Below are 23,290 nucleotides of genomic sequence, written 5' to 3'. Positions count from 1 at the left end.
AAGAGTTGCTGTGAGGGTTAAATTAAATAACATAGAATTGCTTAGTACAGGCCCTAGAACGTATCAGGTAGTCAATATTAGCAGCTCTCATGTAGTTAATGTTACCAGTAACCAGTAACATCACCCTTCCCCAAATTACTGCTAGCCAGAGCAATATTTGGGTGCAAAATCCCCTAAACACAGTCATAAAAAGTACCAAGCTTCCCTGTTGAAATAGCTGAAGTCACTCAATTATTGTATCCATACACAAAGCCTCAGTATTCTAAAAATACTCACCTATTTGGTTTCCACCTGGAAGCAAAAAGGGTCTACTGAAAGGTGTTATCTACCCTCTATACATTATTTTAACAATGGTATGTTTTTCTTTATTATTCCAAGGGAAATATTTATTTAAGGGTCAATGGCTCAAATTTGGATTTTTTTTCCAGCAAGAGAAGGAATCAACATAAACAGCCTTGTAATTCATCATTATAAACAGACTTCATAACCTTCAATCTATTATGTTTTGGTCACAGCCTCTCAGAAGAGATCAATGTCTTTTTTAAAAAAAAGTCCCTGAACAACTTAACAAAGAAAAAGTTTTTCTAATTATTTAATAATCTGAAAGGTCCGCTGGAACTTTGCTTAGAATTCTGTGAGTTTTTTATTTGACTATTCTCAGACTCTTCAGTTGAGATGATCCCAAGGTATTAATAAATGAAATCAATTGTGGAAACTTGTTTATTAGATAGATGTCCTAAAATTGCTGCAGGAAATTAGTTTAGCTCTATTTAATCCAAAATAGATCAATTTCAAGTGCTTTATGGGAATATATTTGATTAATCTTTCTATAGAGCTAAATATTTACTGGGTGTGGAAACATTGGTTCTCAGCTGATGGAGAGAAACTGCTCAATAGTGCTCTGTGTCCATTGTCTAAAAGGCTATTACTATCAGTAGAATAAATATACAGTTTTAAGTTCCTTGGGCTTCCCTCATAGCTCAGTTGGTAAATCAGCTGCTTGCAATGCAGGAGACCTGGGTTTGATTCCTGGGTCAGGAAGATCCGCTGGAGAAGGAAATGGCCACCCACTCCAGCATTCTTGCCTGGAGAATCCCATGGACAGAGGAGCCTGGCAGGCTACAGTCCATGGGATCGCAAGAGATGGACACGACTTAGCGACTAAACCAGTACCACCACCAAGTTCTTTGAAGTTCCTTGACACTGGGTAAATTTACACCATTGGTTAGGAGAGAAACACTGGGGCATTTCATGCTGTGAAAACAACAGAGGAAATGAAATTGTAGGATATCAGAAAAGGTCCTGACTGCTGCTTTCACCTGGAGTTTCTTCTCTGGAAATCTACTCTGGTCTGATACCAAAGGTAGCATCTCGGGACAGAAAACTGATTCAACTCTTCCCTTTCTGAAGTACAAATACGGCCAGTGTTTTCCTGCCCTATTTTCCTTCTCCCTACTCTGAGATCAGTGTTATCAGACCCTGTAAATTTGCCTTGCAGTGGGTCCCAAATAAACAGAAGTATATGATAACAAGCAGTTGGGTTTAGACGTCTTTCTGTCCAACTGGTTTGGCCAAAAAAGATGGGTAATGCTTCTTGTGAGATAGACAAAGAAAAATTCTTGGAATTGTCCAGAATCTGAGTAAGAGAAAGGTACTCCTTCCTCCTTGCTGCAGTGGCTATCACTTAGTTTGACAAGCAAAGCGCAGGGTAGATTTTGCTCTAAACTATCTCTTTGGCCTACACAATCATACGGTGTAACCCTAAAATTCATTTTCTCAAGTGCCATGTGTGTTGCTGAATTCTTAACAGTAACATAAGAAAAGCAACAGGACAAATGATAAAACATAACTTCAGATCTCAGCTCCAACCTGGAAATCAAAAGGTTTTATTGTGATTCTGCATGTGCCCATCTCTGGGCAAGGCATGCAGGGGATACAAATGGAAAAGAAGGATGCAATGAGTTCCTGAAGGATGCTATGGTGTAAAGGTCTCTCTGTATATTTCTCATTACCTGTTACAGAAGAGAAAGAAAGATTATCATATTACCTTCTCAATAATAAGACCTTGTTTAAAGTTCTAAGCTTCTGCTAAGAATATCAGAGCCCACATAGATTCAAATCCCAGTACCGTTCCTTGCTAAATATAATTTTCAGTGACTCACTAAGATGTCCTGTTCCTCAATTTCCTCATCTATAAAAATGGGGATGATAATACCTATGTCATATGCTGTGCTGTGCTAAGTGAAAACTGAAAGTGAAAGTTGCTCAGTCATGTCCAACTTTTTGCCACCCTATACACTGTAGTCTGCCAGGCTCCTCTGTCCATGGAATTCTCCAGGCCAGGATACTGGAGTGGGTAGCCATCCCCTTCTCCAGGGGATCTTCCCAACTCAGGGATCAAACCCAATTCTTTACCCACTAAGCCACCAGGGAATCTCAAGAATACTGAAGTGGTAGCCTATGCCTTCTTCAGGGGATCTTCCTGACCCAGGAATCAAACTGACGCCTCCTGAATTGCAGGTGGATTCTTTACCAGCTAAGGTACCAGGGGAGCCTGTGCTAAGTAGCTTCAGTCATGTCCAATTCTTTGCAACCCCACAGACTGTAGCCTGCCAGGCTCCTCTGTCCATGGAATTCTCCAGGCAAGAATACTGGAGTGAGCTGTCATTTCCTTCTCCAGAGGATCTTCCCAACCCAAGGATCTCTTATATCTTAACCCGCATCTCTTATATCTCCTGCATTGACAGGCAGGTTCTTTAACGTTAGCGCCACCTGGGAAGTCCCAAAGGTCATTCCTATTATTCTGTGTTCATCACAGCTCTTCTAGTGCCAAGGATAGTATATTATTTTTAAAAAGAAGAAGTCCATCCATTGTCATAATCACTCTGAATTTAAGCTTTAACTTTGGAATGCCTAGCAGACCATGTATTTAAAAGGGCTATTTGGTTTCTATTTCTAGCCATGGCAGGCTGGCTTGTAGTTAAAAAAAAAAAAAATCTTCCCATGAAAATAGCTAGAAGAACTAAAAAAAAATTTTTTTTAATGTTAATGTCTGAAAACATTGAAGAGCCACTGAGGTAGCCAGGGCTTCAAGAGGCAAATCAATATCCCTAAAAGAAGGCAAACTCATTAAGACAAACCTGACATTCTACAATCCCTACTGAGTATCTGTTGACTCACATGCATAATGGATAGAGGATAGAGAACCTGAGCAGAAAGTGGCTTTTGAAAAGCAGAAAAGGTGAGCAGGAGTTTTGGCAGACTCATTGGAGAGACAAATATTGAAGCTCAGGGCCACTGAAACAACCAGGACTTGAGACACTAAGATTTTGGAGGGGAAAAAAGTGCAGAGAACTGATTTAAATAGAATTATCTAGTTTTTACCTCTACATATTTGCGAATTAGTAAGCAGAGCAGACCAAGAGTTAGAGAGGCAGAACAAAAGGCTATTAAGAGACTGAGAAACTAAACAGAGCTAATGACAGTACCATGCTGCTGCTGCTGCTGCTAAGTCACTTCAGTCGTGTCCGATTCTGTGCGACCCCATAGATGGCAGCCCACGAGGCTCCCCAATCCCTGGGATTCCCCAGGCAAGAACACTGGAGTGGGTCACCATTTCCTTCTCCAATGAAGGAAAGTGAAAATTGAAAGTGAAGTCGCTCAGTCATGTCCAACTCTCCTCGACCCCATGGACTGCAGCCTACCAGGCTCCTCCATCCATGGGATTTTCCAGGCAAGAGTACTGGAGTGGGGTGCCATTGCCTTCTCCGAATGACAGTACGATAGTGCTGGATAAATAAACATTAGCACTCAGAGCCTAGCAAAGCAGAGTGGGTTTTGTAAACATTTCCTGCTTTCAGTGGAACTGATTGAACTACATTCTAGAAATAAGGGTAACCAACCTAGATAGCATATTCAAAAGCAGAGACATTACTTTGCCAACAAAGGTTCGTCTAGTCAAGGCTATGGTTTTTCGTATGGTCATGTATGGATGTGAGAGTTGGACTGTGAAGAAGGCTGAGTGCCAAAGAATTGATGCTTTTGAACTGTGGTGTTGGAGAAGACTCTTGAGAATCCCTTGGACTGCAAGGAGATCCAACCAGTCCATTCTGAAGGAGATCAGCCCTGGGATTTCTTTGGAAGGAATGAGGCTAAAGCTGAAACTCCAGTGCTTTGGCCACCTCATGCAAAGAGTTGACTCATTGGAAAAGACTCTGATGCTGGGAGGGATTGGGGGCAGGAGGAGAAGGGGACGACAGAGGATGAGATGGCTGGATGGCATCACTGACTCAATGGATGTGAGTCTCGGTAAACTCTGGGAGTTGGTGATGGACAGGGAGGCCTGGCGTGCTGTGATTCATGGGTTCACAAAGAGTCGGACACGACTGAGCGACTGATCTGATCTGATCTCTGAGATGCAGATCAGCCCTGTAAAGGCTTAAAAATCCAGGCTCAAGTCAGCTTATTCCCTTATTAGTTTAAGGTATTCTGCTTTTAATCTGACCATTTGCCAGAGTTAACATCATTGAGAGTCTTTATAACTTTTCATATGCAATGTCTGGCATTCAATCAAAAATTACCAGACATACAAAGGGACGGGGCAAGAGAAAAAATACACAATAGAAACAGATACAGAGATGATCCAGACACTAGAATTATCTGTCACAGAATGCAAAATAACTGTGATCAACATGTTCAAGAAAATAGATGACAAGATGGAGAATTTCATCAGAGATTTGAAATCTATGTATTAAAAATAAAAAGCCAAATATAAATTCCCAAACTGCAAAATATAATAAATGAATTTAATAGCAGTTTAGACAGATGAAATTAAAGTTCAGTAAATGAATTTAACAACAGTTTAGATAGATGAAAAATGCATTAGCAATTCAGAAGATTGGTTAATAGAAAATATCCAGATGGAAGCATCCAAATCAAAAAAAGAAGAAAAAGGTGAAAAATACAGAAAATAGCATAAAGATATGTAAGACATTGTGAAAAGGTTGAACATATGTGTAATTAAAATTCCAGAAGGGTTCTAGAGTGAAACTGAATTGGAGCAATAGGGGCAATATTTGAGAATTTTTCAAAATCAATTTGAAGGGATCAAGTTATAGATTTAAAGGGATCAAGTTATAGATTCAAGAAGTACTACAAACCTTGAGCAAGATAAATCCAAAGGAAAACACATCTAGGAATAGCATAACCAAATTTCCAAGAAAACAAAACAAAAAAAGAAAATCCTCCCTAAAATCAGTCAGACTATCTTCCATATTACCCTCAGGAGAACAATGAGAAACAGAAGTAATGGAAGTCAAAGGACTCTGGGATAACATCTTCTAAATGCTAAAAGAAAATAACGGCCAAGCAAAAGTATATTTCAAATATTAAGGTGAAATAAAAACATTTAAGACAAAAAGTAAGAGGATTTGTTGCCAGCAGACCTGTGCTTTAAAACAAAGAAATCTAATAGGAGCCCTTTAGGCAGAAAGAACAATTATCTCTGGTATAAGATCATAAAAATGTGGAGGAATAAAAAACACTGGAAAATAAACATGAATAATGACTATATAAAACTATAAAAATGACTATTTGGAGACTTTAAAAAAGCTAGTACTAGCTAGCCTGCTTTTCAGGTCTTGTATGTTGAGAAATTTTCACTGTTTTTTAAGAATCAAAAAAGGATTGTCTTAACTAAGACAACAAAAAAAGGAATAATCTGTTTCCTTCCACATGAGGGGCCATACAGCATCAAAACACTAACCTCAGCCCTTCTACTCACTGAAGAATAGGGCTTGTGATGGCCCTCCAGGGATTATTTAAAACCTCATCAATCACTGTTTAGAAACCAGCCCCACAAAAGGAAACTATCAACATGCTAACATACTAAGGGCAAGGCTGCTGGGTTACAGGGCCTCACCCATTGGCCAGCTGTGTGTACATGATCCCAACAAATTGTCCCAACAATCCCAGCAGGTAGGTGTTTTTCTTCCTGTTTTATAGGAGTTCAGAAAAGTTAATGAAATAACCGAAAACTGTACAGTTAGAAAACGATGGAGGGAAGGGGAGGAGCAAGGACCATGGCCTCTGTGGTAGCTCTTGCAGTAGGCTAGGAAGGAGAAAGGTGACGCATTTCATGACAGCTGCTGTCTGCCTCACAAATTCCGGGACTCGTGCAGTGCTGTGAAGAAGTTGTTCACAATATAAACAGATAACAAGCAAGGAGGATCTGCCTGCTCCAATGGAAAATCCTCATAAAGAGCCTCTGAAAAATTATATCTTGTGTGGAAACCGTGTAGATTGTAAGAATATACAGCTTTTATCCCAGTTTATGTCTCCATTTACTGGATGCATTTATGGGAGGCACATAACAGGTCTTTGTGGGAAGAAACAAAGAAATCACAAAAAGAATTAAGAGAGCTCAAATATAGGGAGTTATGCCAGTTACATATAAGGATCCTGCATATCTCAAAGACCCTAAAGTTTGTAACATCGAATATAGGGAGTAAATTATATAAAGTTGTCATCAATAAACTTACTTTGCAATTAAAAAAGAAAACAGAAAGTGATGGATGTTTAGATTTTAAACCAGTTCTGCAAAGCCCATGCTCTTTCCACTGTACCAGGCCAGAGGCTAGAAAGGCTCCAGCCAGTGAAAGAAAGTGAGTCACATAATAGTTAAAAGAGAAGATCGAAAGATGTGTAGCACATGTGCAGAATACTCTTCAAAACAGACTGAAATGATAAAGGGATGGATGGATGAATGAATGGACGGAATACATGCGCATGTGTGCTCCGTCACGTTCGACTCTTTGTGACACCATGGACCTCTGGCCCACCAGGCTCCTCTGTCCATGGAATTTTCCAGGCAAGAATACTGGAGTAGGTTGCCATTTCCTTCTCCAGGGGATCTTCCCAATCTAGAGATGGAACCCGAGTCTCTAGTATCTCCTGCAATGGCAGGTGGATTCTTTATCACTGTGCCACCTGAGAAACACCAGAGATTATACAACAGTGTAAATCAACTATGTTTCAATAAAAAAACTTTTAAGAGCTATCAGAATGGGCCCAGCAGCTCTCTGGGAAGTTCACTTCACCTGCCAGTAGGTGATCTTTTAAAAGACAAATAAAGCAAAACAAAAATAAATAAAGCTGCAATATATTTGAATGTTAAATAATTCAAACAATAAAGAAAACAAACAAAAAATCAGATTTTCTCTGTACTTTAAAGATTCAATCTCCTTCTCTAGTGGAAATGGTCATTGATTTTTTATGCTCTTATGAATGTAGATCTATGTTGATACTATACTGACATCTATGTGTACATACATATGTGTGTGTATAAATATATATGTATATACTTTTTCCTTGCACAAACAGAAGCATACTACACAGTGGACACTGAGCCTTAATTTTTTGGGGGGCATGGCTCACAGCACGTGGGATGTTATTTCCCTGACCAGGGATGGAACCACTGCACCTTGCATTTGAAGTGTGGAGTCTTAACCACTTGTCCTCCAGGGAAGTCCCTGAACCTTGATTTTTCACATAACTATTTTTTTCAAGATTTTTTTCAAATGTGAACCATTCTCAAAGTCTTTGTTGAATTTGTTACAACATTGCTTCTGTTTTATGTCTTTTGGATTTTTTGGTCACGAGGCCTGGGGGATCTTAACTGCCTAACCAGGGGTCAAACCCACACTCCCTGCATTGGAAGGTGAAGTCTTAACCACTGGACTGCTAGGGAATTTCCTCACATGAATTTTCATATAATGAAGGTTGTTCCTATCACACATACAAATCTAACTCAAGCTACACTGAAGAGTCCATTGAAAAGATGAACTGTCTTTTAATGAAATAAGCCCTATTAATGGACATTTAGAGTATTCTAGGTCTTTGATATTAAAAATAATACTTTCAATGGAAATAAGTCCTCATGTATATGTGAAAGTGTTAGTTGCTCAGTTGTGTCCAACTCTTTTCGACCCCATGGACTGTAACCCGCCAGGCTCCTCTGTCCATGGGATTCTCCAGGCAAAAATACTGGAGTGGGTTGACATTTCCTTCTCTAATATGTGCAAATAGTGTATAGGATAAATTCTTGGACATAGAAATGCTGAGAAAAAGTATATATGTATTTTTTTTAATTTTAATAGCTATGGCCAACTAACGCTTCCAATAGATTGCACTAGATTACACTCCCTCCAACATAATATGGCAACCAATTTCAACATACCTATAAATCATCAAACTTTTTAGTTTTGTGAAGTGTGAGGCTAAAAACCATATCTAATCATTTTAATTTGCATTTATCTAATTTTAAGTGCAGCTATTTGTCATATGTTTCTAAGTAATTTATATCTTTCTTCAAAATGTCTATTCATATTCTTTGCCCATTTTTTATTGGATTGTTGACTTTTTTCTTTTTAATATTCATATTCATATACTAAGGAGATGAGCCCTTGATCTGTCACATACTGTTGCAAATGTTTTTTTTTCTAGGTTATTATTTGTCTTTAAATGTTATCTATGGTATCCTTTTGTTGTAGAAATGTTTGTTCTTTATATAATCAAATTTATCATATTTTTCTTTTTAATGTCTAAGCATCAGGTGATCTCATTAGGCATGAGGCTGTGATGGCCAGGAGCCATATCATTTTTGCTTGTTTGTTTGTTAAACTGTCTCAAGATGCAGAAAAATTTGCAACAATATTCATAAAAACCTTTATTCTGGAGCACCAATGAGCAATAATAACATCTTTCCTGGAAATTTTTTCTTGAAGACCACTGTCAGTATTTTTGAGGTTATTTAAGACAGTATGATAACATATAAATGTTGCCTATAGAAACAATACTATGAACGTTTAGGACTCCCCTTTCCCCTCATTGGGAAGTTGCCACTTAACATTTAAACGACTGCCAAGAGGCAGCTGTGGAAGAAACTAGTGACCCTGTGTCTTAATCCAAAAATCTTAACTACTCCTGTCACTGTGTAGTGGTATTTCATAGTGATGACTCTCTTCAACTTTACAAATACTTACCTGGTGATTGATTATATAATATGATCCGCATGACTAAACTAGGCAACCAGGCATTACCATCTCCATTTTGCAGATATGAAAATTAGGAAAGGCAGTGGCCTGTCTTAGTTTATACAGCTACCAAGTAGCAGAAGGCAGCTAGAATTAAGGTCTTCTGATCGTAGATGCAAAGTCAGTCTTTCTGGCTCAGCTCACTACTTTTCTCCCTGCTGCTAAAACACTTCACTGCCAAAACAAAATTGCTCCATAGAACCAGCCTCATTAACATGTCATGCCTGAGGCTTGTCTATTCAGTTCAGTTCAGTTCAGTCGCTCAGTCGTGTCAGACTCTTTGTGACCCATGGACTGCAGAACACCAGGCTTCCCTGTCCATCACCAACTCCCAGAGGTTGCTCAAACTCATATCCATCGAGTCAGTGATGCCAAACCATCTCATCCTCTGTCATCCCCCTTCTCCTCCTGCCTTCAATCTTTCCCAGCATCATCGTCTTTTCCAATGAGTCAGTTCTTCACATCAGGTGGCCAAAGTATTGGAGCTTCAGCTTCAGCATCAGTCCCTCCAATGAATATTTAGGACTGATTTCCTCTAGGATTGACTGGTTGGATCTCCTTGCAGTCCAAGGGACTCTCAAGAGTCTTCTCCAACACCTCAGTTCAAAAGCATCAATTCTTTGGCACATAACAGGAATATAAGACTCTGCTTCTTACCCTGACAGGTCACCTTTCAGGAGCAGAGCTGTACTGAACCCCACTCTGTCAGGTGGGGCGTGAGAACACCAGCTGATTTATGGTCAAATTCAATGATCCCTATAGAATAGAACTGCAGGAAAACTAACAGCAGAGTCCTCACTATGTTATGTTTACAATACCTACTTACAGATTCACATTGACACACAGATCACAAACCTCTTTGGAACCTCACTTCTTCCAAGAATGGAATGCTACTCTAAATCATGGCACCAAAGATACAGTGCTAAGTCTTCAGTTCAGAGTCTATGACTGTGAAATTGTCTTCTAAGGAGAATAACAACAAAGGCAGGTAGTCTGAGCAACTACTGATTTTTTGGTACAGCTGCAGGTATCCCGCACTACTGATAAATTTGGACAGTGTAACTTATTTCAGTTTGGGGGTGGGAGAAGCCATCCTGTGTACTATAGGATGTTGAGTAGCACGTGGCATCATTTCCCCACCCACTAGATGCCAGTAGCAATCCCTGTCCCCATTATAACAACCAAAAACTGTTCCAGACATTGCCAAACGTCCTCTGGGGAACAAGACCACGTCCAGCTGAGAAACAGTGATACAAGACCTTAAAACATTCTGCCAAATATCTGAAAAGACCTCTGATTACCAGTGATGGATCTATTAGATGAGATCTCAGATTGGTCCACTGCTCAAACTCAATGGGAAAAGAATGACTAATAGAAAAACTATCTGAGTATACCAAACTACAATTAAAGTTTGCAAACAACCCACTCCAGTATTCTTGCCTGGAAAATTCCATGGACCGAGAAGCCTGGCAGGCTACAATCTATGGGGTTGCAAAGGTCGACAGAGAGACTAACACACACACACATACTTATATTTATATATATTTTTTATCCCCATTCCTCATCCCATCACTCCTCAGTGGGATCTATCCTAATGTGTTTAACACATTTCATTTGTTTGCAAGTGTCCTTGTATAACATGTACCATTTTGAATATATTCTTCTCATTACAGTAAACACAAGTCTGCAATTGCTTATCCACAATTCTGAAACCTCACAGCTCTGGACCCCAAAAGTTTTTCCTTAAACTCACTTAGTAAAATCTGATGCATGGGACATGAGGTTATTTGTAGCCTTTATCCACTTAATGTAACCCATTCCTACATTTGGCTGCAGAAATATTGTGTTCAATCATGAGATGCTGCCTTTTCTTTTTCTAAAATCCAATTTTTTTGTATTCCTAAACAAACCTGACTGCAAGAGGTTTAACTGTCTGTGTCTAGTATTATACACAGATCTTATTCTGGTTTTATCTTTACGTTTTTACCTAGTATCATGTTTTAAAGATATACTCATATTGATGTGTATACATCTAGTCCACTGCTTCTAAATGTTGCAGAATACTCCAGGAAGTGGATCCCTCACATTCTATTTATTCATTTCCCCACTGGTGGGCAGCTAGATGGTCTCCAACTCCCACCACTACAACCAATGACTTAACATGTATGAACATCTTCATACATGCCCTTTTATGGACCTTGGGATCTATATTTCTTTAGGATGTATACCCAAGCTAGAACACTGGATAATCAGGTATGCAAACACTGGATAATCAGGTATGCATATACTTAATCCAACTGAAGCCAGACGCCAAAATGCCCTCCAGTATAGCTGCATCAGTCTACTTGCATTATATAAAAGAACCTAGGATCCTACATTTTCACCAACACTTGTCAGTGTCCAATGTACTCATTTTTTTTTTGGTGGTCTAAAAGGTCAAAGTGATATATTCTTCTTCTTTACTGTTGTAGTTTTCAGATTATACTATATTTGAGCATCTCATGATGCTGGTTAGCCTTTGAGGTTTCCTTTCTGTATATTGCTGCCTGTTCATAAGTTTTGCCCATCGTCACTGGGGTTTCTTTTTCTTACTGACTTTTAGTCTTCTGTACCTCTGTACCTTCTATACTTTCCTGTTGGTTTTAGACATTGCACAATATTTTCTCCCAGTCTGTCAGCTATCTCTTAACTTTGTCCATAGTTAACAGGAAATCATACTACAGAAATTTTTAATTTTATGTAATCAAATATTTGAGTATTTCACTTACGACTTGGGGCTTTCCTATTTTTTTAAGAAGTCCTTCCCACTCTTGAATGATGAAGATAGTGTCCTACATTTTCTTCTACTACTGTAATAATTTTACTTTTCACATTTAGTCTTTAACCTACTTCTAAGTGGCTCCACTTCTGTATGATAAAATTTTCTACTAAACAATCCATGCTTCCCTGATTGATCTAAGTGCCATCATACCTTTATACTAAATATACATACATACGAGTCTGTCTATAATTTTCTATTTTGTTTGAAAGGTGCATTTGACTGTCTTATTGCCAAATGTTATTTTTATTACTATTGCTCTGAACTATATCTTTATATCTGGTAGGACTATTTGCCTATCTCTATTATTTCTTTACAGGTTTAACTTAGATATTCATGGGCTTTTATTCTTATATATTTTGAAAGTTAGTGAAAGTTAAGTCGCTCAGTCGTGTCCGACTCTTTGCAACCCCATGGACTGTAGCCCACCAGGCTCCTCCGTCCGTGGGATTCTCCAGGCAAGAATACTGGAGTGGGTTGTCATTTCCTTCTCCAGGGGATCTTCCTGACCCAGGGATCGAACCCAGGTCTCCCACATTAGAGGCAGACACTTTAACCTCTGAGCCACCAGGGAAGCCCCAAAGCTAGAGTACTGTGATTAGGCTTATTATTAAGTTCCTCAGAAAAATTATTTGTAATTTGTTTTGGGATTGCATTGAATATGTGAATTAACTAAAAGAGACTTGAGCTATTTATTTATATCTTAAGATCTTCCACCCAAGGTTATGTGTTTCCATTTAAATTAAATCACTCTATGTTCTTGACTGAATTTTCCCCAATGGTGATTTTATGCTTACATTAACTCATGTAATAATCACAACCACCCTACAGTACCTTTATTATCATCATTTTTCAGATAAGGAAACTGAGCTCAGACAGATAAGTAATTTGCACAAGAACACATGTAACTAGCAGAACCTGGATTCAAACAGTTTAAAGTCCATATTCTTAACCACTGTACTGCTTCCCCATCAACAGGCAGTTACTTTATAGTTTGGCTGCTATTGTGAATGGTATCTTCTTTTTATTACTGTCTATTTATTATCTGGTACATTATTTTTATTATATTTTCTAAAAGGTTGTTACAGATGTAGAGAAATTTGGTTGATTTTTGAAAGTTAGTATTTGTATCCAATGAAATTTATAGATAGAGTTCATACAGATTAATTCTCTTATTAGTTTAGTATTTGATCTATTCTTTCTGTTGCTTTTTTATATATCAACTGTAAATAATGAGAGTTTTGTCTTTTACTTTCCAATTTTATTTTATTTTATTTATTATTTTTTTTTCACTTTCCAATTTTAAATCTCTCATTTCTTTTTCTTTCCTTATCTCATTGGCCAAGACATCCAATATAGTGCTAGACACCATGTAATTGCGATCATGGCCAAAGAATGTCTCTTATAGAACATTAATGTTATCTCAGAAGAAGTCTGTCCTTTTATCTTGGCTACAGAATGTGCAGCACATCAGAGAACTGTTTCACTAAAGTACAGGTTAGAAATCATGTCTGGTGGCCAAGAATCCATTCTGAGCATAGGCCTGATGTTCATTTATACTGCAGAAATTCTTTTTCATAGGAGACAGCCCTTCCAAGGGAGAAATGGCTCAGCTAAACTTGACTTCATTTTGACTTTGCTGCTGCTGCTGCTGCTGCTAAGTCGCTTCAGTCGTGTCCGACTCTGTGCGACCCCATAGACAGCAGCCCACCAGGCTCCACCGTCCCTGGGATTCCCCAGGCAAGAACACTGGAGTGGGTGACTTTAAGTACACATAACTCCATCCTAAATCCCTATGGCAACAGTACAGCTCAGTACCCCTTATTTGCTTCACACAACCTGCAGATGCAACTGTTTCTGACAATCCATTGCTCTCTATCCCCAAGGGGTAATTCAAAGACCACAGCATTGGAAGGAGCCTTAGAGATCAACTGTTGGTCTCATTTTACATCTAAAAGTCCCTATGGTGAGTATCTCATAGCAGATGATCTACTAAGGGGACTGATACCAACAGAAGAGAGAGCTGGAATCAGAGAAGGGGTTAACACAGCTTTCTCCTAATTGGTTTCATCACCACATCTTTAGTAAAGGTTGGCCCTGCCTTGCATTCACGATAACATCTCAAGGCTTACTATGACCTCATCCATCCAGACTTCAACAGGGTTCCAGAGGAAGCGCCACTCTTCTCTCCTGTACTCCAGAAGGCTTATCCCTCTACAAGATGAGTGCATCTGCCTAAAGGTGGACACTGGACACTGAAGTCCTGGGGCCATAGTGCAGTCAGATCCATTGGAGGCTCTGAGTGGATGATCAAACACACCCTTCCCTTTCATACATACCCAGGGTGACTAACGCTCATGGTAGAAATGAGTGAACTGAAAAGTCCCACAGGAACCTCAAACCCAACACATCCAAAATGGAACTTCTCAGTGTCTCCTCCAAACTCACTCCCCTCTTACAGTAACCCCTGCACAGGAACCAGAACAACCTCTCTTCAGCCATCCTCAGCACCTTCCTATCCTGCTCACCTGAGGAGTTACCAAGTCTTAGTCCCTCCCCACCCTGAGGATTCCATTGCCCACCCTTGAGGCTCCAATCTGAATAGGGCTTGGTCATGCCCTCCACTCCTGACCCCTGGGACCCATCCCCCGTGTGTATGTATGTGTTAGTCACTCAGTTATGTCTGACTCTTTGTGACCCTATGGACTGTAGCCCACCAGGCTCCTCTGTCCATGGAATTCTCCAGGCAAGAATACTGGAGTGGGTTGCCATGCCCTCCTCCTCCAAGGGATCTTCCCAACCCAGGGATTGAACCCAGGTTTCCTCCACTGCAGGCATATTTTTTACCTTTGAGCCACCAGGGAAGCCCCCATCGTCCACACTACTGCTGATTTTCCCATCATGCAAATGCAACCGCATCTCCTGCCTAAAACCCTAGACTGCGTCCCACTATTCTCAGAAGAATGCACACTTCCCAGCAGGGACCCTACTACCCCCACAGCACAGCACCCTCACCCTTTCCAACCTCACACCCCGTACAGGACTGCTAGATCACCCCCTTCCTTTACCTTCCCCAACCGTGTATCTGAGCCCTGTTCCCTCGACCTAGAACTTGCATCCCATTTTCACCCGCAGCGGTCTAATGTCTACTCACCTGTCAACAATCAAGTCGCAGCTCCCTCCTTCTGGGCGCTTTTGCTGCCTCCTCAATTGCATGCTCCTTGATGACGTTTCTCCGACCTCTCCTCCCAGGACTCTGTACATCCATCCCACTAAACTCTAACGATTCTCTCCTGGACACTGTAAGAAACTGGATTTTCTAAGAGTAGTTATTGCATAGCCAGTCTGGTTTCATCCCTTTTTGTATTTTAGATGGTACCCAGGAATAAAACACATTGAGTCAGATTTGGTGTGGGAGTGAGCCGAAAGTGACCAGTTCACTGCTGGATGCCCCTCGGTGTCACCCTGGCACACCGTGGACTATATGAAAAAAATGAATGATAATTGAATGATTTGCCTACTCTCCTCCAGAACTAGGCGAGAGGTCCGATCTCATCCTAGATTTGGGTGGACAGGGGGTGGCCTTACTCGGTGTTCCGTCGGGAGGGGGCGCTGCGGGGCGGCGGGGCCAGGGCTGGGTAGCTGGGGGCGGGGGGCGTCCGAGGGGGGCGAGCCAGGGGTCGGGCTTGCCCGGGGACCCTGCGCCGCGACGCTGCGCCGAATTTCACTTTCGTTTTGGCCCAGGCCGGAGGCGGCGGGGCCGTCCCGGAACGACTGCGGCCGGGCGCACGGGGAGTTAATCCGAAAGCGCTCCAGTCCCGCGGGCTAGACTCCACGTGTCATCGAGAAGCTGATGTAGAGAGAGACAGAGAGAGAAAGCAAGCAAGAGATCAGAGTCCCGGGAAAGTCCTGCCGCGCCTCGGGCAATTATAAAAATGTGACCCCTGGTTTGGCCTCCCAACCACCACCCTCACCTGCCGCGTGCACCGGTCTGCGTCCAACTGCCGGCTCGGTTCCGCGTCCCCGCCGCTCCGCTCAGCATGTGCCCGCTTCGCAGTGAGTAACCAGCCTAGCGCTCTGGTTGGGGGACCGCAGCCGGGAGGCAGAAACTTGGGATGGGCTACGTGGAGACTGGAAGACCGCAATCTCGTGCAGAGGAGGAAGGACGCAGGGAGACACTGCGGGCTTATCCTGCGCCCTATAAGACATCCTCTCTTTTAACCGTGGAACAGCCCCAGGCGCTAAGTATTATGCCCGCTTTACAGATGAGAAACTGAGGCCCCGCAGGATAATTTCTTGCCCAGGCTCCCTTGGCGACACCATTAAGAGGACAGATCCCAGCCAGTCGGCTTCAAAGCAAGGCTGTGTCTACCCACTGTTTCCAAAACACTGGGTGGCTTCCCCACCTGACCTCACTTTCCCTCCTCCTGAAATGGAGACTTTTTCTGGGTGAACTCTGCCTTGCACCCTGGTCTGAACTCACAAGGTGATAGTGTCTGTGAGTTGGTTTCCAACCCTAGAACAGAGCACTGACCTTCAAGAGCTTAATTCATCATCTCTCAGTTGCTGAAAGAAGATCAGTGGGAGGTTGGTGCCCAGAAGGAGATGGGTGGACATGGCCAGAAGAGATGGAAGGTGGAGGCCAGCCTGCTCATTCTTCCCCTGGATTCCCTTGCAGGCCTCCTCCTCATATCCACCCTGGTTCTCCTCCACCACCTGCCCCACCTCAGTTTGGGCAGGAGCCTCCCCACCACCACAGCAAGCCCAGGAAGGAGCTGCCTCGACTACTCCCAAAACCTGCTGAGGGCTGTCAGCAACACGCTACAGAAGGTGAGCTTTTCATTGTCCTTGTTCCCACTGCAGTCTCTCTAGTTAAGGGACATCTCTGAACTCCTGGTCACCTGAAGGAACTGCAGGGAAATTGTGGAAGTTAATCAGGAGCTGTCAAGAGAGAAAGAGGGAACTTTACAAATGGCCCAACTATTAGCTAAAGAGTCTCAATGAAATTGTGTCTCCAGAGAAGGCAGGAGAGGTCATAAATTACAATGGCATTCGTTTTGGCTGTGCCTACACAGAGGAAAGTGGATATTTACAGTGTTCCCTGTAGCCTGCCAACAGAGATGGAATTGTGTCAAGCCCACACTCTTCCTCTGACAACGTATCAATCCAGGAAACTGTTATTAGGGGCGGCCTCTGTGCTCCGGGGGCTACAAAGATGAATCGGCCCTGCCCCACACAGTCCTCGCCAGCTTCCAGTCTGATGGCTGTTTGTTGTTAGAGTAACACATTTCAGGGGGCTTATGACAGTGCATGTCCAGGCTTCCTTTTCTAGGGGGCGAGTTATCTAATTTTATTTAAAGCTTCAGTCATTTTTTTTAGCTTTCATATTTTAATGCAAAAAGTGTTTCTTCTTCTTCCTTTAAAAACTTTCCAACATCTATTGCTTTGGCTGCAACAGCCTCAACTGATATTTTAAAAGATGTCCTTTGACCTTCCTGCTCTCTAGAAAATCTTTCTTGAATATTTCTAGCTTGTTGCTTTATGAATATCTTAAAGTAAGCTCAGTGCCACAAGTTCTCCTTAACGAACTCTCCCCACCTCCAACCTTTTATAATGAGCTGACTGCTGTTCCTTACAGTTCAATCCATCTTAATTAAAAAGGCAGCTCACCAAGTGAAAACTACAGAGATAAGTCCTTTGATTCCTAAAGAAAAGTATGATATGGGTAAAATTTAGGAGCTCTGATTTAAATAGATACTTCATGTGAAAAATTTGACTCTTCTACTCCCTGAGGCAGCACCAAAGGTCAGAAGATCACAGAACTCAATTTGATTTTTTAGTATGATTCATGTGTCAAATTTGCCAGAACAAATCAGCTGGCTACTTGTAGAGAAAACAGAGGTAGCAAATGCATGTGATTCAGAGGCCGTATCCAGCCCACAGATCTGTAAAGTTTGGTCAGTGTCTTTTATATTTTATTTTAATTTTTGAGTTTGGCGTCATTGAAAAAGTAGACCTTTCATATAAGAATCCAGATTTCTAGCTTCTCCTGAAAATATTTGAAGAACTATAACAGTTGGACCCACATTTCATATATATATATATATATATATATTGCTCTATTTATTCATTTCTTCATTTAAAAAGTACTTGTTGAGTGCCTACTGTATGCCAGGCACTATTTCATAGATTCATCTTTTTTAACAATGCCATAATAATAGATAGTTACTGTTTCATTTTGGAATGCTGCTGCTGCTGCTGCTGAGTCGCTTTAGTTGTGTCTGACTCTGTATGACCCCATAGACGGCAGCCCCCTGGCTGCCCCGTCCCTGGGATTCTCCAGGCAAGAACACTGGAGTGGGTTGCCATTTCCTTCTCCAACGCATAAAAGTGAAAAGTGAAAGTGAAGTAGCTCGGTCGTGTCCGACTCTTAGCGACCCCATGGACTGCAGCCCAAAGGAACGCAATTATCACAGAAATAAAACTATTGTCTTATTTGGAGTTTTTTTTCTTTTTATTGTTGCAGTGTAGTTGCAAATCTAACTTTTTACAACCTGCTCAGGCCTCCAGGAGCAGTGTATTCATTTTGTATTGCTGCTGTAACAAATTACCACAAACTTAATGGCTTTAAGCAACACAAACTTATTATCATATAGCCCTGGAGGTCAGAAATCTGAAACGGGTCTCACTAGTCTAAAATTAAGGTGTCAGCAGAACTGTATCTCTTTCTGGAGACTCTAGAGAAGAATTCATTTTCTTGCCTTTGCCAGCATCTAGAAGCAGCCCCCATTCCTTGGTGGCCCCCTTCCATCCTCAAAGCCAACAAATGAGTCTTTCTCGTGCTTCATCTCTCTGACCTTGACTCTCCACCCTCTCTCTTCCATTTACAAGGACCCAGAGATTACACTAGACCCACCCAGACACTCCAGGATAATCTATTTCAATGTCAGCTGATTAGCAACCTTAATTTCATCTGCAACCTTAATTCCCCTTTGCCACATAACGTGACACAGTCTCAGGTTCTAGGGATTGGGAGGTGGATATCTCTGGCGGGGGCATTTTTCTTCCTACAGCAGACAGGGTCGAAAGCTTTGCTACTTGTTGCCCACACGTGTCCTGTACTCTCAAGCTTTGTTTCATGGCCCATGCTGTTCCCTCTGCCTGACGATCCCCCTCCTCTGAGGATGTCCCATCTCTGGGGAACCTTTTCATCTCTTTCCACGCCCTTCTCAGAGCCTTCTGACCCTTCAACTCAGCCCTTCTCACCTGCTGGCATGTCCCCTGGTCATTTGGGCACTGGCCTGTCTCCACAGCTGAACTGGGAATCCTGGCGGGAATAATACAGTCCCCTTCTTTGTCACATTCCTTAGTACCTAGCATAGCATATATCAGGCTTGTTGAATGGAAAAATGATCTCGATCTTCAATCAACAAATCATTGACTTCTTAAGCTAAATTTCATAAGTATGTTCAGCATGCTTGTAAGATGATGTGTGTGTGTATATACCACACATTAAATCTCCACTTGTTTTCATGGTTGCATGTTTGTTATATCCGTCAAGTGGTGACCTTAACAATCCCCCTCTAGAAGCTATATTTGAAAAAGATATTCATAAAACACAGATGCTTTGCCAAAAGGAAAAAAAACTGTTTTCACCAGAAGCAAGTGTCCCAGCATGGTGTAGAGGCTGATTAGCACAGCCTGTTGAAATGATTTGTAGTATTTACATAACGGAGAAACATATCATCAGGAGAAACATGTCATAAGCAAAAGGAGAGGAGGGAGTGGGAGAGAGTGTCAATGACCTGTTTCTTTGGTCTTATGAAGACCTTGAATTTTCTACAGGTCAGAGATGGCGGTCAAAGGCAGCCAACTCTTGCTTTGGTGCCAGCATTATGGGGAGCCTGGTGCCTTATTAATATCATAAGCTGAGTTTTTTTTTTATATATTTTACAGGCCAGACAAACCCTAGAATTTTACTCCTGCACTTCTGAGGAGATCGATCATGAAGATATCACCAAAGATAAAACCAGCACAGTGGAGGCCTGTTTACCACTGGAATTAGCCACGGTATAGAGGATTTTCCTCCCAAAGCTTATAACATGGTTAAGGACTGTGCATCAGACCTCATCTTCTTCCAAAAATGTGCATGCTTCTGGGCTCTATCCTCATGGGATGTCAACACGCCCCATTGTAGAAGTTCAATTTGAAACAAAAATGTGTAAAAATATGTGTTTTTTTACAACAGTGTGAAATATACATCACACTACTGAACTATACACTTTAAAATAGTTAAGATGATAAATTTTATGTGTTTTTTACCACAGTGAAAAAATTTGATATGTTTGAGGAGTCAAAAAATTTATATTAAAAATTAGTATCTTTTTGATGTGTGATTTTTTTTTTTTTTGCTCTAGAATGAGAGTTGCCTGGCTTCCAGAGAGACCTCTTTTATAACTGTAAGTCAGAAAATTGAAGGTTTCAGCTCATATTATGAATTCATATCATTGATATCTCATTATTTTTTTCTTCTAGAATGGGCATTGTCTGGCTTCTGGAAAGACCTCTTTTATGACAGTAAGACACAAGAATCTTTCTTCAAATGCAGCATTGGGGTAGGGGGGGATGTTTTTAGCCCATCTCAATGGTTCCTTCCCCACTTCGTTGTATCACCCAGACCCTGTGCCTTAGAAGTATCTATGAGGACTTGAAGATGTACCACGTGGAGTTCCAGGCCATGAATGCAAAGCTTCTGATGGATCCTAAGAGGCAAATCTTTCTAGACCAGAACATGCTGGCAGCTATTGCTGAGCTGATGCAGGTAAGGCCTCCCATCCTTCATGCTGAGACAGCCAGCCAGGGTCCCTGATGAAGGGCTCTACTGTCAGCCCTTCCTGGATTCGGGGAGGCCTGAAATGCCCCCTTCAAAGCCAGCTACATAGTAGGGGAGACAGTCTCTAGGGTGCCCTCTAGTGAGAGGGCAACATGAGCCGATCACATGAAGGAAAGCAGCCTCCTGCTTGTTGATCATGCGGTGTGCCCCAGGCTCTGGGCAAAGATGTTCATACGTGTGCTGTCCCCACGGCAACCACATGGGGTCTGTGGAAAGGAGGAATCCCATGCTTAGAGGGTTGTTCGCTTGTCCGAGGTCACACAGCTTGGAAATGGCAGAGGTAGGATTTAAACCTCCAAAAGGGGATTCCACTACACTCATCTTCTCACACATCTCAAAAACCTCTGTGATGTTCATGACAGGGGCCAGCATGCATATCTGCAAATACTGTTAGTAAAGACACACTAGTCTAGTGCCTGGATAGGACCCATCCGGAACCAAAATGTGGATGGAAGAGAGAAATGACCTATCACCTGGGGACGTCCACAGTGTTACTCAGAGACAAGAACTTGCTTTGTAATTTCCTGAATAACCAGAACACAGGATGCTAATATGAAACATAGAAATAACCACTTAAGAAAGAGCAGGGTGCTGCTGTGGTGACCAGGGCATGGGATAAATACAGTGTCAAGAATGATTATCTGAAAAGAAATTTATTTTTATTTCATTCATTTTTTTTGGGGGGTGCTAAATTACTTGTTTGAAAAGCAGTGAACATCATGCAAGTATCAAAGAATGTTACCATCTAGACAGTTGTAGATGATATTTTATTTTCAGGACCAAGAATGGAGTCAGTTCCACCAGAAATCAGACAACTAGGCCCAAACATTCTGTACCTCTGTGCCTCAGTTTCTTCCCCTCTGAAATGGGGTGATGACCCACTCTACATTTCTTTTAGGCTCTTTGTGAGGAAGTACAAGCAAAAATGCTGATCCTTGTGCAAATATATGGGCTTCCCAGGTGGCGCAGCAGTAAAGAACCTGACTGCCAATGCAGGAGACCCAAGTTCTATCCCTGAGTCAGGAAGATCCCCTGGTAGAGGCAATAGCTACCCACTCCAGTATTCTTGCCTGGATAATCCCATGGACAGAGGCGCCTGATGGGCTAGAGTCCATGGGGTCACAAAGAGTCGGACACAACTGAGCAACTGCACGCACATGGTCTTGCGTTGTGTTGTCAAATTAAAGGGCTCAAACTGGGAGACCCAGTGCCAGGTTTATATACTCTCACACGACTATCTGTAGTCAGCAGGTCTGATACTGACAGTTTCCGATCAGTAGCAATCCATCACCTCCCTGTTCTGAAAAGGACATAGCTTCTTAATGTAACGAACAAAAATTAATTGGATATCACAGCAGATGTCTCTTAACAGAATTGTTCCTTTCTAAAATGCAACTCCCACTGATGATTTTCTAAATAGCTTTCAGGGTCTTTTCAGGGCTCACTGAAGATCCATGTGCTTGGATAATGAGCACTTCTTCTCTCAGGTTCTGCCTGCCCATCTGGCTGGGAGTGGATTTGCGTTGGGTTTAGGAGAAGCAATGAGGGAGTGGGTTGCAGGCTCTGAGACGTGTATTGGCTTCACCCGTTTTTACAGATGAACGTTTTAATTTTGGAATACCGTCTATGTCATGCTCAATATTTATTCTCCTAGGCCCTGAATTTCGACAGTGAGACTGTGCCACAGAAACCCTCCCTGAAAGAACTGGATTTTTACAAGACAAAAGTCAAGCTCTGCATCCTTCTTCACGCCTTCAGAATTCGTGCGGTGACCATCGACAGAATGATGAGCTATCTGAGTTCTTCCTAGAATGCTGAGGTCTCTCCTAACCTTAAAATCATTTTTAGAACAATTGGAACCAAAGAGATTGTAATAGGGCATAGGTTAAGAACTGGGGAGGGGGTGGCTGGACCTGTCCCTACTGAAGCTGGTACAGAATTCTCATGCTTGTTTCCATGAGTCATCTCTCCAGACTTGCAGAATGTGACTGTTCTATCCACATGATTCTTTTGATCAAGTCTATTCATATTTACTAGGCATAAGTTATTTTTATAAGTTTTGATGAGCAAATTGATGAGGGAAAATGTCCTCACAGAACATATTTTCTTTTTTTTCCGCTTTAAAAGAAGAGTAAGGAATTATAAGCTATTTTAGTACCAAAGTGTTTGTAGAAACAAACACTCAAACATAATTTATTTTAAAGTATTTATTTATATAATTTTATGTTAATGAAAGGGTGTGAACTAATTTATATTTATTTATGTTATATTTATTAAGATATTTATTGCCCAAGTGGATTTGAGATATATCTTATGTTGTTCTAAAAATAAAATGGATGAATTAAAAAAAAAGTAATTCTGTTTTTCTAATGTGATTGGAATGCTTTGAGTGCTAAAATACACATTGTGGGAAAACGGAAAACTGGTGAAATTCGAAAAACATCACCTTGGAAAGAATGCCACAACATCCTTGCCCATTTACTAGTT

The 23,290-nt window shown here is 41.4% G+C and overlaps 1 protein-coding gene, 1 long non-coding RNA gene and 1 pseudogene across 2 annotated transcripts; 2 read left to right on the top strand and 1 right to left on the bottom strand.

Moving 5' to 3' along the window:
* Window positions 1-1,858: 1,858 nt before the first annotated feature.
* On the bottom strand, window positions 1,859-16,418 carry LOC139184027 (uncharacterized). The gene is made up of 3 exons (XR_011567447.1): window positions 15,885-16,418; window positions 15,065-15,760; window positions 1,859-2,012 (listed from the first exon to the last, which is right to left on the bottom strand). It is a non-coding gene; the product is annotated as an uncharacterized lncRNA (long non-coding RNA).
* Window positions 5,942-6,509, top strand: LOC109563017 (small ribosomal subunit protein bS18m pseudogene; annotated as a pseudogene).
* Window positions 15,833-23,085, top strand: IL12A (interleukin 12A). Its single transcript, XM_019967914.2, has 7 exons — window positions 15,833-15,966; window positions 16,589-16,740; window positions 19,867-19,980; window positions 20,328-20,369; window positions 20,446-20,487; window positions 20,588-20,731; window positions 22,458-23,085. The coding sequence occupies exons 1-7, from the start codon at window positions 15,951-15,953 to the stop codon at window positions 22,611-22,613; spliced, it is 666 nt and encodes a 221-aa protein (XP_019823473.1). The 5' UTR covers window positions 15,833-15,950; the 3' UTR covers window positions 22,614-23,085.
* Window positions 23,086-23,290: the final 205 nt, after the last annotated feature.

The sequence above is a fragment of the Bos indicus genome, chromosome 1 (genome assembly GCF_029378745.1).
Source record: "Bos indicus isolate NIAB-ARS_2022 breed Sahiwal x Tharparkar chromosome 1, NIAB-ARS_B.indTharparkar_mat_pri_1.0, whole genome shotgun sequence".
In the NCBI taxonomy this organism is placed as follows: domain Eukaryota; kingdom Metazoa; phylum Chordata; class Mammalia; order Artiodactyla; family Bovidae; genus Bos; species Bos indicus.
Note: the sequence above shows the minus strand (reverse complement) of the source record. Positions and strands in the feature narration are given on the sequence as shown.